Raw genomic sequence first — 17,775 nt, forward strand, 5'->3', positions numbered from 1 at the left:
TGAACTTTATAAAAGGACAGTGAATTGTTCTCACTAGTGGATACTTTTGAATTGTAAAAAACAAGCTTTATGACTGAGGCTGTACTCTGTGGTAGAGTACTTGGTAGCATGCATAAAAGCCTGAATTTTAATTATCAGCTCAGGCCTCCTCCCTCAAAAAACAACAACAAGAACCAAAACAAAACAAAAAAAACTTTAAGTTTGAGAATATTTTGAATTTTCAAATAACAAAATAGATTGTTGTACCAAGGGAGAGTGAGGAATCAGTTATAACTTAGGTTTTCTCTTTGATCACTTGTATGATCAAAGACTTGTATGAAGTCTAAAGTCTAAAGGAGAACTAGAAAATGGGAACCTATTTTCAAGAGGTATTGTCAGTCATGCACTCTAGATGACAAGTATACTACTGAATATGGTTTTACGTTTAAGAGAATGTTTTTGCTTGAAGTTGAATATAAAAACACATAAGAATAAATAAAATACATTTGGGAGATATTAACTGTTTTCATCAAAACCATCCATTAATGTAATGTAACTTGTTTAAGTGTGGTAAAGATATAACTCAACACTAGACACCATTAGTTTTTAAATGTCTGGGAGAAGTCTACATTATCAGTTTGCTTTATGTTGCCTGTCTATATAGTAATAATCTACGGATAACTGCTGCAATGAGGAAAAGACAAAAGGAAAATGAAAAAAAAAGTGAAAAGATGGGCCATAGAAATAGTTATTGCAATCACCAGTTGCAATATATATATATATAAATTGTTTGCTTTTATAAGGTAAAGCTTATCAGAATTTTTAAATTAATTTATTTTATCAGAATTTTTTAAAGCTAAAAAAGATACATTTGAAATATAAATATGTAGAAAGAGTAAAATATATATATATTATAGGTAAACATTAACCAGGAAAGAACCAAAATAGTTATATTAACACTTGAAAAATAAACTAAAAGATAAAAACGTGTAACTAGAGGCTGGAGAGATGGCCCAGTAGTTACTGAATAATATTAAGATCACCCAAATGAACAAGCCAGGCATATTGCTCATCCCTATAGCTCATCCCTAGGAGTGTAGAGGTAGAATGGTTGCTGGGGCTTGCTGGCCTACTGAGAAAACACAAGTCCCAGGTTCCAGGAGAGACCCTGCCTCAAAAGAATTGGTGGAGCATTACAGAGGAGGATACTTAAATGCCTTCTTTTGGCTTCTGTGTGGTATGTACAAAGTCCTTAGGCATGGTGACAGGAGCTTTGACCCAGTGTGTCATCTCACCAGAACATTTATTTTCTATTGAAATGCTTTTGCAGGTAAAGAAAACTGTTACTTAGAATCATAAGTACCAAGGACTTAAACCTAAAGTTACTAAGTAGGATGGCCATAAAATGCAGTATCATATATTTGAAAACAACATTTTGTTCTATTACTTCCTTTTAAATGTTTATATTAGGGAACAGACATCCTTGGAAGAGGGAGAAATTCCCTGGTTACAGTACAATGAAGTCAATGAAAGCAGCAGTGATGAAGGAAATGAGCCTGCCAATGAGTTTGCACAGCCAGAAGCTTTCATGTTGGATGGTAACAACAACCTTGAGGATGACTCCAGTGTGAGTGAGGATCTAGATGTGGATTGGAGGTATGTGCCATGTTAACATGCTTAGTTACTCACTGAGTAAGCTTATCATAGGAACTGCATTTCTGATAGGTAAGATTAGGCTTCTTCAAATCTCCATCAGATAGCACTGTCCACATGGACTATTTCCCTCTTTTTTCCTCAACCTTCTTTGACTTTCACATCTTTGTAGATTGATTTTAAGAGAAAACAATGTTTATGCCGTTTTCTTTTCCCTTTCCTCTCTGTATATATGGTAAAAATTCTTCTGGTTTTTTTTTATGAATAAGTCCACAGAAATTATTTATTTACTTACAAAAATGAAAAACTAGAATGAATTTCTGAAAATTATAAACATTTTCTTACATAACACAGAGTGCTGAAATCATACAGTTAGTGTTGATATAGTACTAATAATTTAATCCCCAAGGCTTAATCTAATGTCCATAGTTATCTCACCACTGACTTTACAGAAAATGTTTATCTGATCTAATCTAGGACCGTCATTGCATTTAATTAATAAGTTTCTTTAATCTGGCCATATCAGTTTTTTAATTTTTGTTTTTTATTTCTGACAAATATTTGAAAAGTTTAGGCCATTTATTTTATAAACTATCTGTCACATTGTATTTGTCTATTATCATACATAGATTTATTAATTTTTAGTAAAAATAATAAAAAATGATATTTTGTCTTTAATATACACCAGAAGATAAAGATATATTATATGGCAGATAATTTTGTACTGTCAGATTTCCATTTCCCCTTTTTAACCAATGGCTACTTTGAGACTATAAACAATATGTTTATTCTCCAACTATCAAACTTCCATCTGCTAGCTTTAGCATCCTATTCTTGTCTGAAACATGAATTTTTTAAACACTGATTATTCTTCAGTGGCCCAATTATAACTAGATATCCATGCCCTTAGTGTCTAGGTTTGTTTGCGCTACAAACAGAATGATTGGGAAGTAATTTACTTCAACCATTTGAATGGATTTTTGTATAGGAAGTATATGTATTCATGTTGTTTTGAATCTATTGGATAATAGTGCGCATGGAAAACTATTTCCTTTGTTTCTTGTGTGTCTTCAGTATGCTGTCTCTGTGCCTGCTGTCTCTGTGCCTGCCATCTCTGTGCATGTCCAGTTATTTCATAGATGCAGAGCTAGTAAGAGTCAATAACTCCAAGTCTCACGTTAACTGTGATTCAATTAAATCCTATTGGACTGATCCCAAGGCATTCTCCCAAGTGTGCTCTCCAGTTCAGGGTTTGGTAACAGTCTTACGCTTGGAGGAATGAAGAGATGGTGTAAGAATCGCTGTGCCCTGTGTGACACTGGTTGATTTCCAATACAGCTAAACTAAGTTTTTTTTAATATATCTCTTTGTGCACTTTGTTTGTAATTTAGTGGTAGCCAACTGGGTGACACTATACTATTTTGAGCGAACGTGTATGACTGTTTCTAGCTCTGATACTCAAATACTAAGAAGATGAAGAAGTCAACAGAAGTTGGCCCTTAGATAAACCACCATTTTAGGATCTTGGGTTTATAAGGCGATGGGAAAACATTTGCACAGTACAGCCCATAGGCACTTGGGAATGTGGGTTAGGAGTTTCGCAGACATTGGAACAAGGTAAAAATGTAGGAATTACCTGTAGAACAGGTCATAGAAGAAATGAAATTCCAAGGCAAGAAGACTAGAGAGCAAATTACCAAAGGTGTTCTTTGTTTTTTTTTTTTTTTTTTTTTTTTGTTTAGGTTTGTTTTTTAAGACAGAATATCCATATGTAGTTCTGGCTGGCCTGAAATTGACTGAAATCTCCTGCCTCTTCCTCCTTGATGCTAGAGTGAATGTGCACACTACCATGCTTGGATTTCCTGATTTTTAAATACTTAATTATTCTAGGGCCAGGGGAAAGCAGAATCTGACTTAAGGATAAAGGCAATAGCCTAACACAGAGTCAAATGTGTTTTTCTTGAAGAGTATATAGTTCTTATAGAACCAGAAGTCATAAAACTGAACAGTTTGGAGAAAAATAATTTCCTAGCTATTAATAAGTGAAAATGCTCTGATACTTAGCCAAGGGGAAGAAAACAGATTGAGGAAGACTTGAGAAAGCAAAATCTTATAAAATCTAGAGTAATTAAGCAGTTCAAAGTGGACAAGGGGTTAGGGAAAGGTCCTGACTAGTTATAGAAATCAGATACAACAATTCTTACTCATATTCCACCTTCACCCAGATTAGAAACTAACATTAACTGAAAGGAAAATATAGGGAAAGGATTATGTGAGGAAATGTGTTACCATTAAGCAGGCCTTTGAGTCAGACACAAAGGGGGATTTCCTGCAAGTCTTGTGCAGTGAGATGACAGGTTGGTGAGCAAAATGGGTTATTTAACCTTTTACACTTAACGCTTAGCTCTTCTGCTGTTTTTCCTGTTCTTCAGCCCATACGGTTTGCATTAAATATTGCAAGAATTCTCTGCTTACAGAACCTGTACAGTCTACCAATGTGGTGGTATGTAATTATCCTCACTGTAAGATTTCTAAAATCATAGTTATGAATCTTGTTTTTTCAGCCTGTTTGATGGTTTTGCGGATGGACTAGGAGTTGCTGAAGCTATTTCTTATGTGGATCCTCAGTTCCTCACCTACATGGCACTAGAAGAGCGCTTAGCCCAGGCTATGGAGGTATTTTTTTAACTGATAAATACATAGAAAATTGGTAAAATATAAAACAGTTTTAGTGTTTTTTAACTCTGCTGAAGAGAGGATGATTAGTTTCCTCGGTGAATTGACAAATGCTGAGTAGTGACTGTTAGCAGTTTGGCTATGTGAAGTCACTTGTCTTGCCAGTTTCCTTTAAATTGGAATAGTTGTCAGTTTTTTCGACAGAATGAGAAATATTTTGCTTAAGTTTAAGAAATGGACTTTTTCCTGTAGGAACTGTGGGTATGCAAATATGAATGTTTACACATACATACACACAGGCACAGAGAAGCATAGTCGTGGAGTTGGCAGATCTAAGGCTGTGGTACAGAACTTTCCCTGTGTCCTCCAGACAGCACTCACTATTACAGTTAGATTGGCTTCCTCTCCTGCCGCACACATGTGCACACTTTTCAGCACTGGGACACATTTGCCACCTCTTTTGCCTTTTGATTTTCTTAAACTAAAACACACAAACTTATTCTAAAATGTATTTCCCAAAATTAAAAGCCCAAATATTTCAATTTGGGAACTTCCATTAAACTGGTAAACCTCATTAAAACAAATCTGTCTTTAAATCACTAGTCATAAAGTGATTTCAAACTAAAACAGTAGTACTGATTGGTTGGAAGAGAAAGGACTAAGAAACAAATCAGTAAGGGACTTCCTGGAACATTATGACAATACTGTATCTTGAAATTTTCTGAGTAAAAAGTTCAGTTCAGATTGCTAAGTTAGATAATAGGCAAACAGATTTGTGTACATGAGCACTGATGTCACGTCTACGCTCCTTCCTATGTGTAATTTTCCATTGGAGAATTAGTCTCAGTTATGCTTTACTACTGTGTTGTTCTCAGAAATCACCATAGCAGAAATAGTATGTATCAGAGCAACCAACATCATGAAAAGCATGCATGTAGGACCTTCCTTCCCAAAGCTGGCATGAACAAAGTAATGGTATGGTGTGGTAGCTTGCATCAGAGACACGAGAGAGATTTAAGATTACTCTTTTCCATAAGAAATGTAACTTTTGAGTCAGCATAGTAAAGTAAAACTATACTAGGGGCTTGGTTTCACAATATCTTTTATTTTTATGACCTTAGATTTATATTTCCTTTAGTATGAAGGTATCCTTAAAAAGAAATGTTGAGAATAATGTAAATTTGTATTTATTACTAATGGGGAATGTAACATTTGGTTGAAAGAAGAGCTAAAAAGATTGGTCATGAGAGACATGCTATACAAAGGCACCAGTAGTGTGAATAAAGGCGAAGCAAGAATGAACACAGTCTTGAACTTGCAGCTGCTTCCACTGTTGCTTCTGCTAATGAGAACCCAGCAGTGGTGCCACTGTCAAAGCTGTTTTTACTTCTCTGTCCTTATGCTTCTGATGAATGTTTTTCACACTCTCCCTTCTCCACAGCATTAACACTTTTATCACATTTTAGCCCTCCACATTACTGAATTTTGGTTTTGGTCGAGTTATTTCACATCTAGATTATAAGTACAATTCCATTTTCCTATTATGCTGCAGAAATAATTTTTTTCATGTCTGGTATGCATTTATTTAGTTTTAAAGCATGGCGCTAAAATAACTTAGATTTTAGACTTAACACTGGTTTTATTGGATAAAACAAAAGTTGTAGAAAAAAATCCCTGGATACTTTTATTTATTTGTCTACTAAGCAGTACACTTCTTCTATCAGTATCTGTTTTCTTTCTATTTCTCTGATACTTGGCCCATCTTTCTCTTTAGATAGAAGCTTTGGGTGCAGATCTTAGCAATATACATTAGACGCATATCAGTGTCTCATGTTTGAGTAAGCTCAGGATAAAATAGCAAACATCTTTAGTTTTCTTAATATTAGATATTAATATTAGGTATTCTTGATATTAGAGCTTTCTACATATTCCTAAAGTTGGAAATATATATATACTTACATAGATTTATATAGGCATCTAAAATTTTCATTATAAGTCTTAAGTATACTAAAATCCACAGACCTGAAGAAACTAAATAACAAGGAGAACCCTGGGGAAGATGCTTTATTCTCATTCAGAAGGGAAAACAGGATAGACACCAGAAACAGTTGACAAGAACAGGAAGGAGTCCACCATAGATGTCCTCTGAAAAACTCCACCCATCAGGGGATTGAAGCAGATTCAGAGAGTCAGAGCCAAACTTTGGGCAGAGTATAGGAAGTCTTATAGAAGAGTAGGGGGGATAGAAGGACCTGGAGGGGACAGGAGCTCCACAAGGAGACCAACAAAGCCAATAAATCTGGGCCCAGGGGAGGACTGCAGAAACTGATACTCCAACCAAGGATCATGCATGAAGAGGACCTATAACCCTTCTGCTCAGATGTAGCCAATAGGCAGTTCAGTCTCCATGTGGGTTCCCTAGTAAGGCCCTATTTCTGACATGGACTCCGTTGCCTTCTCTTTGATCACTTCCCCCTGGTGAGGGGTCCTTGCCAGACCACAGAGGAAGAAGATGCAAGCAGTCCTAATGAGACTTGATGAGCAAGGGTCAGATAGTAGGGGAAGAATGCTCCCCTAGTCCCCTTTCTGTGGACTAGGGGAGGAGGATAGGGAGAGAGGATAGGATCCAGGGGAAGGATTGAGGGGAAGATGAGGGAGGGGTCTACAATTGGGATATAAAGTGAACAAATTATATATAAAAAAAATAAGTCTTAAGTAATAGTGCAGAGAAAATGTTTTTAAAAATTTAATTCACGGCTGGCATGATGGCTCATTGGTAAAGGTGTTTTCCACCAAGGCTGGCAACGAGTTCAACCCCTGAGACCCACCACGTTTTGAGAGAGCCAACTCCAGGAAGTTGTATCTGACCTCCATACCCATGTGCATTTGCATACATACATACACACAATGAAAATGTAATTTCAAAAAAGTAATTCAGAAGAATGCTTTACAGTTTTCTCTTGTATATTTACAGTTACAGATAAACTAAAACTTCTGGCTAACACTTAAACACATAATTTTACTGGAAATGATACTTAATGAAATAAATGCTTTTTCTCTGTCTAATTATTTCGTGAGTATATTCTTAGAATGAAACATATTCAGCATAAATTTTATTTTTTATGTATGAATGATTGAGAAATTTTGTTGGAACAGATAAATTAATAGGAAAGGAGTTTAATCATAGCATCATCACTCAGTTATTTGGTGACATTTTCCAAAAGTTACATCTACTTCCTTGCTGTGTTTCTTGTTTTAACTTAAAGCAAAGGATTTGTAAGTCTCCTAAAAGATTTCTTTTTCTACTGGAGTCCATGTAGATCTCAATTCTTTAGGTTATACCTGTAAGTTACTAATTTATAAAGTATGAGAAAGGCTAGTTTAAGGACTATTTAAGGACTATGAAGGTCAAATAACACTTGGACTGTAGGTACACACTTATGCAGATTAGCTTCTGGAAAGACTAAGGTGATGGACATTGTTTTCCGTAAGGATGTCCACACACACTCATGAACCTACAAGAATATTTACAGATTCACAAAAATACATTATACACACTGGGCAATAAATCTTAGGAACATACTTCACAGATGTCAAGAACATGAGTTCTTGAGCCATCAAGATCATAATTGGGCAAGGGAACTCTGCTTCATTACAGGAGTTAAACTTCTAGAACTGGAGAAAACCCACTCCTACAAGTTGTCTTCTGACTTCCTTATAGTCACCGCTGCGCATATGCACATACATACACTAAATAGAAAAATGTTAATTTAAAGAGCCTGATCTGGCTGGTTGCATAGGTGGTGTGATCTTGGACTGTACACTTTAACCTTTAAGCTTTAGGAACCTCATCTACAAAAGGGATTCAGTAAAATTTCTCCGATAGGTGTTATAAGACTGTATTAATCAGGTAGCATAATATTTTGTATAGCAATGGTAAGTTTTCAGGACTATATTCATGGCTTATTTTAGATCAACAGTCAACTAAGTTTTAATCATCCAACATATCTTAAGTCTAAGGTAAAGTCACTCAGATTAGTGTTAAACATTTATTATCATCTTCTTTAAATATTAAATTCTCATGAATTCATGTGTATGAGGTACACATGTATGTGCTGGTTCACGTGGAGATGTGAAGATAGCCTGGCATGTTGGTTCATGAGCACTGTCCTGTCGTTTCTATTGAGACAGTTCCTCACTGGTCTGGAACTTAGTTGGCTGGGTTGGTTGAACAAAGGATCCATCTGCCTGTCCCCATTTCCTCAGTGCTAGGAACACAGCCACATAACTACCATGCGCAGTGTTGTTTTCTTTTTAAAAGTACCTCGTGTACCAGGCAAGCAAAACTATACCGAACAAATGAACCCCAAGCCCTGTTAGAATTATGTACTTGTGGAATGACCCATCCCTACAAGTCTGAAGAATTTCTGTCCTCAGTCTTCCTTTTCCGACACTGCTTCTGGGTTCTTTTTTAGACATGGAAGAACTAAAATTTAATTCTCTCCTTCCACCTTGGCCGTGAATTGTATTACTTTAGTTACCTCATACAGATGGAATAATACTGTGTTTACCTTTGTGTGACTGGCTTATTTAATATAATGTTAAAATTAGTCTATGTGATAATATGTTAGAACTTCATTTCAAAGCTAATTCATATGAGAGAGCGTGTGAGCGAGAGAGCGTGTATGTTAGCAGTCAACACTTGGTTTGCTCCCACTTTCCTGCTTTCTGGCCACTATAAGCAATGGTTTAATCATCATGATGTACAGTATATGTAGACTAGCTCTGCTTTCGGGTATTTTGAGTATATACCTAGGGTAGAATTGCTGTATTACATGGTATTCTATTTTTATTTTCATTCTTTCATTCATTTTGAGATTTTTAGACAGTGTTTCTAGTGTGTATCACTGGCTATCGTGGAACATCTGTAGACCAGGCTGGCCTTGAACTGACAGAGATCTGCCTGCCTCTGCCTCCTAAGAGCAGGAATTAAAGGAATGCAACACCAGTGCTTGGCTAAGGAACTCTATTTTTAAGTGTTTAAGAAATTGACATACTATTTTCTATATTGGCTATGACATTTTGCATTCCTACCAGGAAGGAGGCCAACTTTTGATAGCCATCTCAGTAGTAAAGTATTAAGCTATAGATTAATGGAGTATTATAGCTTTGTGATCTTCTGATGCTGTTTTTAGGATATGCTGCTAACAAGTAATAAACTTGTGTAATATTAATTGTCTTGATTCAGAGCAGTTCAGAAAGATGATACCATTGTGACTTGGGATTGCCAGCATAGGTTTCCTGGAAGAGTATGACTTAAAGGACGGACAGGAAGTGCCAGGCACAGGAAGCAGCACCATGTGCACTAAGAACATGTCATGAAAACCAGCAAGCAGAAGAGACAAGGCCTGCCTGTCAGTTCATCTGAACTGGAATCTAGAAGAGAGAGGATGATTCGTACTAAATATTCATGTGACTGTTTGTTTTTTTCCAGCCTTCATAGAATAGTCATTTAAACAAAATTTAACCCCTAAAAGAATTTGACCAGGTAACCTAGTAACACTTGTTGACTAACAGTGTGCATGTGCTGATTCTGTGCAAATAGGTAAAACCACAGGACTCAGTTGTTTTTACTTTGTAAACATTTTGTCCTCTAACTGTGGCATGTTATCTCATGAAGTGAGCCTTTCTAAAGTGCTTCTTTCCCTGATATTATTGATCTCACACAAGAGCTCTTAAGTTGGAAGCATAACCATTCATCTGAAAAATGCACTTATAATAGGCAAGGGGATCATGGTTGACACAAGATAGATCTTGTGATAGGTTGGGCTTTCTGCAGATGTGTGTTTGTGCGTGCGCATGGTTTCTGGAAGAAGGAAAGAAAATGCATCAAAGTCTGGTCTTTTACTCCACATCTGTACACTATTGTGTCCTTGCACCTCCTAGTGCGTTCACATGTATGTGTGTAGGTGAGGGGTATTTGACTTAATGATCTTGGTGGTAATTTTATGTTGTTTTTGTTTTTTTGGAAGGGAGCAAAATGGCCCAGAAATAACAAGAAAAGCATATGAGAATATAGTAAATATAAATTGATGATACTTCTCAAAAAATAGTTTCCCATTACTATTTCAAAGTATCTTCTAGCAAAGAACTGTGCTTTCTCTTTTTCAGACTGCGCTGGCACATCTAGAATCTCTTGCAGTAGATGTTGAGGTGGCTAATCCACCAGCTAGTAAGGAAAGCATTGATGGACTTCCAGAAACTCTTGTTCTAGAAGATCATACTGGTAAGATCAAAGTTCTCAAGTTTTGTGTAGCATATTGTATATTTTGATTAAATGTTGGGCCACCTAGGAGATGAAGTAGTTGGTTACTATTTTTTTAAGCCAGAAATGGACAAACTTTCACCTAATAGAAAATGTTTAATAAAATGATAAAGGTGGTGCATGTCTTTAATCCCAGCACTCAAGAGGCAGAGACAAGTGGATCTCTGTGGGTTCAAAGCCAGCCTGGTCTACAGAGTGAGTTCAGAACAGCCAGGGCGCTTGTTACACCGAGTAACCCTATCTTGAAAAACAAAACAAACAAACAAACAAAATGATAAAGATCAGATGTTTAGCCAGTGAACTTTTTAAAGAAGTAATGCTTAATGAAATTCCAAATTAATGTGCTAGAATCATGTTTACTAGTTAACTGATATTCTGCCTCTTTCATCTTCCATAGCTGTCACGTGATTCATTTTGTTACTGTTGAACTTCATAGGTTTGATTGATGATGTGCATTGTTTGTTGTTCTCAGCTATTGGTCAGGAGCAGTGCTGCCCAATCTGTTGCAGCGAGTATATTAAGGATGACATAGCGACAGAGCTGCCATGCCATCACTTCTTTCATAAGCCTTGTGTCTCAATTTGGCTACAGAAGGTGAGCTTCAGATATACTTTCCTAAAATTAATTTTGAATAGTTTCTCCTACAAAGAGTAATAATAGTGACCTTTGAGCCTATACAATATTTCACATTAAAGACTGGCTGCCTTTTGTAGAAGCGTAGACAACAGGAACAATTAATATATTTTTATTCACAGCCCTGAAATTGTTTTCAGAAGTATATCAAAAGATTCTTTTATACCATTCAAAGCATACTGTGATAATAAAAAAGTGTTCTTTAAGTGTGCACAGGTGTTCTGAAAATACATGAGAGAAATACAGCAACCACCCCAGGGACCACTCCTTTAGATTTTATCTCTGCCTTAAGGACGAACCACCAATAGTTTCAAGTATCTTCGAGTTACTTAAGAAATAAAGAGTGTACTTGGATGCCATGCTCTCTATTGTCACATGAAGGGTAGTTACCATCTAGCTTGCAAGAAATCTTCTAATTGCTTTCTTAGTATTCTTCTTGTGGTCATACTCCTTCTTCGTTATACACACTCCTTCCCATTCCCCTTTCTGTCCATTTTCTTTACTGTTTTTCCCTTTACTGTAAACTTTATATTCTTAAAACTGTTTAAAGTCTGAAATCTAGTGTAGAAATGTCCGCTGTTCCTTTACAGAAGCTGTTGCTGTTACCTCTAGTGTTGTGGGTAAATGCATACTCACTTCGTAAGCTTCAATCTGCTGACATCTTTTTATTATTCCTCTCTCCTTCAACTGCTGTTTTTCTCTGCCTCCAATACCAGTATTCTCACCTGCCAGTGGACACATCTCCGCTTTCCCCAATTCCTGGCATTTATTGGGTTGGTTTTCTTTAATTTTTTTTTTCTCCAGAAGGATTGTACAGGTTTTTCTAATACCTAATATAATTTTTAAATTTATTCCTGAGTACTTTTTTTTTTCTGTTCAAACTTTGAAATAGTGTATTTATGTTTTTTCTCCCCCGTTCATTTTGGTTAGAATTTATTGCTGTGATAGCTCTAAGTCTATACATCTTATTGTAGAGTTGCTCTGAAATACTTCTATAGTTGGATTCATGAAGCAGAAAAATACCTCTGAGCTGCAGTGTTCTTTTGAATTGCAGTTGAGAGTTCTGTACCTGATTACTGCTGGCTTTTTCTTAATTTTAAGGTGTTTTTTTAATCATCCATTGTTAGGGTGATAATGTGTATTCTACAGTGTTGTGAGAACTAGTGTGATGACCTAGGAGGAGTCAGTGCCTAGAAATATTAACAACGTAAATTACGTCAGCAATATTAGTAAAAATCAGAGATGGCTTGTTAAATAATGAATTGCAAATATAAGTTAATTTATGGTACAAGTTACAAAGACCTGTCAGCAGACTTCAGAAACCTGCATGTTAACAAAATGAGTGCTAATTGATGAGTGCAGATCATGTGTGTTTCAAGTCATTAAGACTTCAGACATTCTTAATCTGTTTATTTGCCATTCTGTTGAGTATAGCATAGATGACTATATTAAACAACATAATCTGTCTACCTCAAAGTTTATATAAAGTTGAAATAAATAGGCCATATCTTATTTAACATATTACTAATAACATGAACACGTGGTATAGAAAAGCTACAGTAAGTTAGCAGAAGTTAAGGTCAGATTAAAGTGGGAAAGGAACTGTAATTCCTGTGCATGATAGCAAAGGTGATGCTACTCAGCAGAAGAGCTTTCTGAAATTGTTAGGAAAGCACTACTATGTGTGTACCGGAGCCTGTGGTTCATGCCTACCCCTGCACTTCAGTCAGCCTTTCAGCCTTCACCTCATTGCCCACTTCATTCCTTGTCTTCATTATAGGTATTGTGTAAATTGTAGCTCTGCTCCCATTACTTCCTTCTCCTTAAAGGGGAGAGAGATTGAGTTGATTACTCTCATTTGCAGAATAGTGCATTTCTGTCTTTGCTTTCAAGGCCTCTGTGCCCTAGCCTCCACCCTGTCTCTTCATATTTGTTTTTCTGTACATTTGCTCATGTTTCTGTGCATTTGTTCCTGAAGCCTGGCTCCCTTCCATGCCATCTGTAAGATGAGGTGATCTGAGTAGATAAGCTGAAACCCTAGCTTTTGTATCCTCAAGGTAACTAGCTTTCTTTACACGCTCAGTTACAGAGACTTAAGAAGGACTCAGTGTGTTGTACGATCAGTTATAGTTGACACTAGATGATTCCACTCTATTTACCCACTTAATCCTCAAAGAACTGAAAAATGTACTGGTGTTCTATTCCTTATCCAGTGATCGTCACACAGGCTAAGGTGATGTAGCTGGTACATCCTAGGCCAAAACCGCACTTGTACATATGATGCTGTTGTTAGAGGCCACTCACTGCGGCAAGTGTGCAGTCCTTGTGCTTGACCTTGCTACAGCATGGGCTAACAATCTAATTGTTGTCTGCTAAGGAAAAACGTTGCATGAAGACACTCCTGGGGAAAAGTTCCAAAGATTTAATTCTTTGTCACCTTCAGCAGTATGATACCTTCACCAGCCTTCTATCAGGGAAAAGTGTTTGAACAAAGATCAGATTTGCAAGGAAGTGATCTGTTAGATACCAGATCTCTGTGGTCTTCCACTGGCCCTAAATTGTGCTCCCTTGCCCACCTTTTTTCCCAGGGCTGTGGTTGATTTCTTTTGTTATTGAGAAGGCACATAATTTGTCTCTTTAGAAGGGGATTACCTGGCTAAAACAGTGAGGTCTGAGGTCCATCTGTCTACACTTAAGTAAGGCTGTCATACATGTATATAATGAGGGTGGTCCTTCTGAGGCCATCATTTGGTGAACCAATTGTGTGGTGCCTCATATGTGCCTAATAGATGAAATAATGATTTGATTCTGATTGTTAGAAAGTTTAACTGTGACCTCCATGATGACATGCACTGATTCTCAGCTTTGACAATAGCATCCATGCCATCATGGGAAGTTCTAGATTATAATTCAGGGAACAAAAGTGAGTTTAATACAAGGTACAGACATACTGTTTTTGTTTAAAAGAAGTTTGAGTCTGGCGTTAAAATTGACATGACATTAAACAAAAGGCTTTAAGATTTTGTCTATGTCGTGGATATGAGGTGTATTTTTTGTTTTTAAATGCAAAAATTGGGAGATTGGAGAGATGGAGAGATGATTGGGAGAGATGACTCAGCAATTAAAAATGCATATGCTTCTTACAGAGAAGCTGAGTTTGGTTCATAACACCCATGTCAGCTGGCCTCCAGTTGCTGTACTTCCAGCTCTGGGAAAGTCCAACATTCTTGTGGCTCCATGGGCACCTGCCTGCATGTCCACCCCCACACCCCCAGACACGTACTTATATACAAAATTGAAAATAACAAACGTTTTTTTGAAGGTACTTGATTTGTTTGTAGGATAATTGTACTATAATTTTTCTATAAAGATACTGCTATTAGTTTATTTCTTCTGCTGTTAATTGGTTTGTTGATTTGTTTCCTCCCTCCAGTCGGGAACATGCCCTGTGTGCCGCCGTCATTTCCCACCTGCAGTTATTGAAGCTTCTGCAGCTGCTTCCTCTGAACCTGATCCTGATACCCCACCTGCAAATGACAGTACTGCAGAAGCCCCGTAAACCGTAACATTGAAATGAGATCTAAATTCTATCACAGTAAATCTGCAAATTCCTTCTTAACCTGATGTGCAAATAATTATAAATAAATATATTTAAAATGCTATATATAGTATATGCTCTAGTTTAGAAAGAGAATATTAACCTTTCTAAACTGAATTTAGGTTTGCAGAACATACTAACCATTTTCAGACTGAATGTTCAGGCAGTGCATCCACTTTCTTTAGTCGAATATGTTGGTGTTCATCGTAAAGTCAGTAGTCATCTCTGTGGCATATGTTACTGGTTTTGTCTGAAGTGCTGCCACTAAGAGATCATAATTAAGCTCTTCTTTCCACATCAGATGTGAAGACTCTGATCACAACAGTAGTAAAATTTGGTTCCATTGAAAATAAATTGAATTCTAAAGCATGCATTTTCACTGGTCCCTTTGCTTTTGCTACATCGAAACTTCTTAGTTTATAATAATACTGAGAAGCTTAAGATTAAAGCTTTTCAGAATGCCAGACAAAGACTAAAATTTGGACCAGAACATGAAAAAAATTTACATCTTAGATGTAAACCTCCTGAAATGGTTATATAATAAAATATTCATGAACATTGGATGTGTTTAAAGGCCAGTAAAGCATGTGAATAAGCTGATGTGCTCCATGCTTGACACAGTTACATGTATTTGGCCTTAGGAAACACTATCTAAGCCCTTATCCAGTCTGTTTCTGCTTATTAAATACTTGAAGGTCCAGAACACTCTAGACATACTTGTTTAAGAAACTGGATGTTGTTGTTTAAGGTAGTTTGGTTTCTGAAGTACTTAGAAGGTCTGAAGATTTGCACATGGCCTTGTTTGTAACTACATCACCCACATGAAAATTGCACAGCTGTAGGTGGTCACGCGGAGCAGGCAAGTCCATGAGACACACTGTAATTGGTAGCTTACAGCTGAGACCTGATGTCAGTGCTAGAGAGCTATGGCATACAGGTACAGTATTAGAGCTTACAGTGAGTGCACATCTACCCAGTCCACTGCCTACCTAGTTTCGGGAATGTTTATAGAGCTCCCGGAATGCATAGTTTCATTTGATTTGTGTAATATCTCTGAATATTTATATTCTTTTTTCTCCATTCTTAATAATAAATGGATTTTCACCGTTGGCACATTTGAGGCTTAAATATAAGAAACATAAACACTTGCATTCTGATTTTTTTGCATATATTGTAAATGTGGCTGGTATTTACAGCAGAATACTGTGTATCCTTTTATGGGTAAAAACAAAAGTGAACATTGCATGCAAGTAATGTGGTGAATTTGTAATTTAGGGGTTCTCTGGGGCTTCTGTGACTTTGGATGCTTACATTCAGGCCTTAATGTTGCTCTAGCTAGCATGTTTCCTTCTCATGTATATAGTCAACGTTGTATAAACTAATCTTTGCTTGTTTTCTACTCTGTGATCTTTCCATACCATATTTCATTGAGGATCAGTTAGTGTCAAGAAGTCATACCAGATTAACATTAGTTCCCATGTGTGTACTGTGGACATTTGTGGATCGTGTGGTTTATTTGTTTTATCGTATGTACTGCTGAATAGCTGCGGCACTTACTGATTAAACTTACATTGCTGCAGATTGCTTTGTATCAAGCCACATGTTATGTTTAGTCAGTATTAAGGGACCTCGGTTTTATTCTCCTAGATAGCAGCTGTCCCAAAGAAAATATTTCTTCTTTGCCTATTCAGATTTAGCTATTATCTGCCAGTTGTTAAAAGGTTTGGTTCCAAACTCAGCCAGAGAGTTGAACGTAAGGTAGCTGTTGTACTTTTTGCCTTCCATCTGTTATCGCCCTTCATTGTTGGCTCCCTACTACGTATACACAGCTGCTGTGAAGAAGAAAGCTGAATAAGACTTGCTTTAAATTTTTTAAAAAGGAAAATAAGGTTTTAGGACTTCATGGTGACAAGCCAGTATAAGCTGAGCCTGACAAGTTCAGACCCCAGTACATTATTGGAGCTTATCTTGGATCCTTTGGAAAGTTAAGAATATATGAAGGTAAATTAGAAATAGTGAAAATATTAATAAAATGACATGTATCTTATTTCTTTATTTTATGTTGTTACTTGGCTTAATAATTTTAATTTTTTGAACATTTTTTTCTTATAATATGAATGCTGATATTTAAAGTTCAACTCATGTGGATTTCTTTTGTGTTTCTTAGTTTATCTCTAAGCTAACTAACTTTTAAGATTATTTGTGATATGGATTTATATATAAGCTGTTAAATATATATGAGCTGTTAAAATGGAATGCAAGGTTTTCAAAAGCCCAGGTCTAACTGTAATGATTGGTTTATTGTTCTACAATCCCAGCCCGCCATTTTCCGTGTAAATCATAAACAATAAACAGGATATACTCGGTGGTCATTTCTAATATTTAATTGTGTCATCCTATCACTTCTGTAACATAATCCCTGAAGGATTTAAGGTCAGTAACAAAGGACACAACTCTTAAAGAGCTGCAGACTGAGCTGACTGGGGTTTTCTCTTAAGAAATCTAGGGGACCACATAGTCACTTACAGAGGCAGCTGGCAGGATGGGCTGCTGCAGAGGCTCTGACAGAAAGCTGTTGGCCCTTTTCTGCCTGGTATCTCAGCAGTCCCACAGTCCTCTGCAGAGCCCGGGTGGCCTCCTGTGCTGGCTCAGACTGCGGAGACTCTTGAAGTCTTGTGATGCCTCATGGGAGTCTCCAAACCTAACACCAGACAGCTGTCAAATATGCCTATTCAGAAAGGTCTCATGGTTCACAAAGGGTTCAAAGGTTGAAAGGCTTGTTTCTGAGTTGGTTGCATAGTAGATTATATCTACATTATCAAATTAAACAAAAATAATTTTGTTTAGAAAGATTAGAGTTCTAATTTTCTAATAAACATGCTAGAAAAATACAGTCTTGAGTTAAGAATAG

The 17,775-nt window shown here is 36.7% G+C and overlaps 1 protein-coding gene across 1 annotated transcript in view; it reads left to right on the forward strand.

Annotated features, from left to right (window-relative positions):
* The window catches only part of Pja2 (praja ring finger ubiquitin ligase 2), a 57,338-nt gene extending 40,102 nt beyond the window's left edge, over positions 1 to 17,236 (forward strand). Inside the window, exons 6-10 of the mRNA XM_055628363.1 lie at positions 1,450 to 1,635; positions 4,197 to 4,308; positions 10,480 to 10,594; positions 11,106 to 11,227; positions 14,700 to 17,236. Coding sequence (XP_055484338.1) covers positions 1,450 to 1,635; positions 4,197 to 4,308; positions 10,480 to 10,594; positions 11,106 to 11,227; positions 14,700 to 14,825 — 661 coding nt within the window. The 3' untranslated portion in view covers positions 14,826 to 17,236. The remainder of the gene's footprint in view (positions 1 to 1,449; positions 1,636 to 4,196; positions 4,309 to 10,479; positions 10,595 to 11,105; positions 11,228 to 14,699) is intronic.
* The last annotated feature ends 539 nt before the right edge of the window (positions 17,237 to 17,775 follow it).

This window comes from Psammomys obesus, unplaced genomic scaffold (genome assembly GCF_907164565.1).
Source record: "Psammomys obesus unplaced genomic scaffold, mPsaObe1.curated_primary_1811, whole genome shotgun sequence".
Taxonomy (NCBI): Eukaryota; Metazoa; Chordata; class Mammalia; order Rodentia; family Muridae; genus Psammomys; species Psammomys obesus.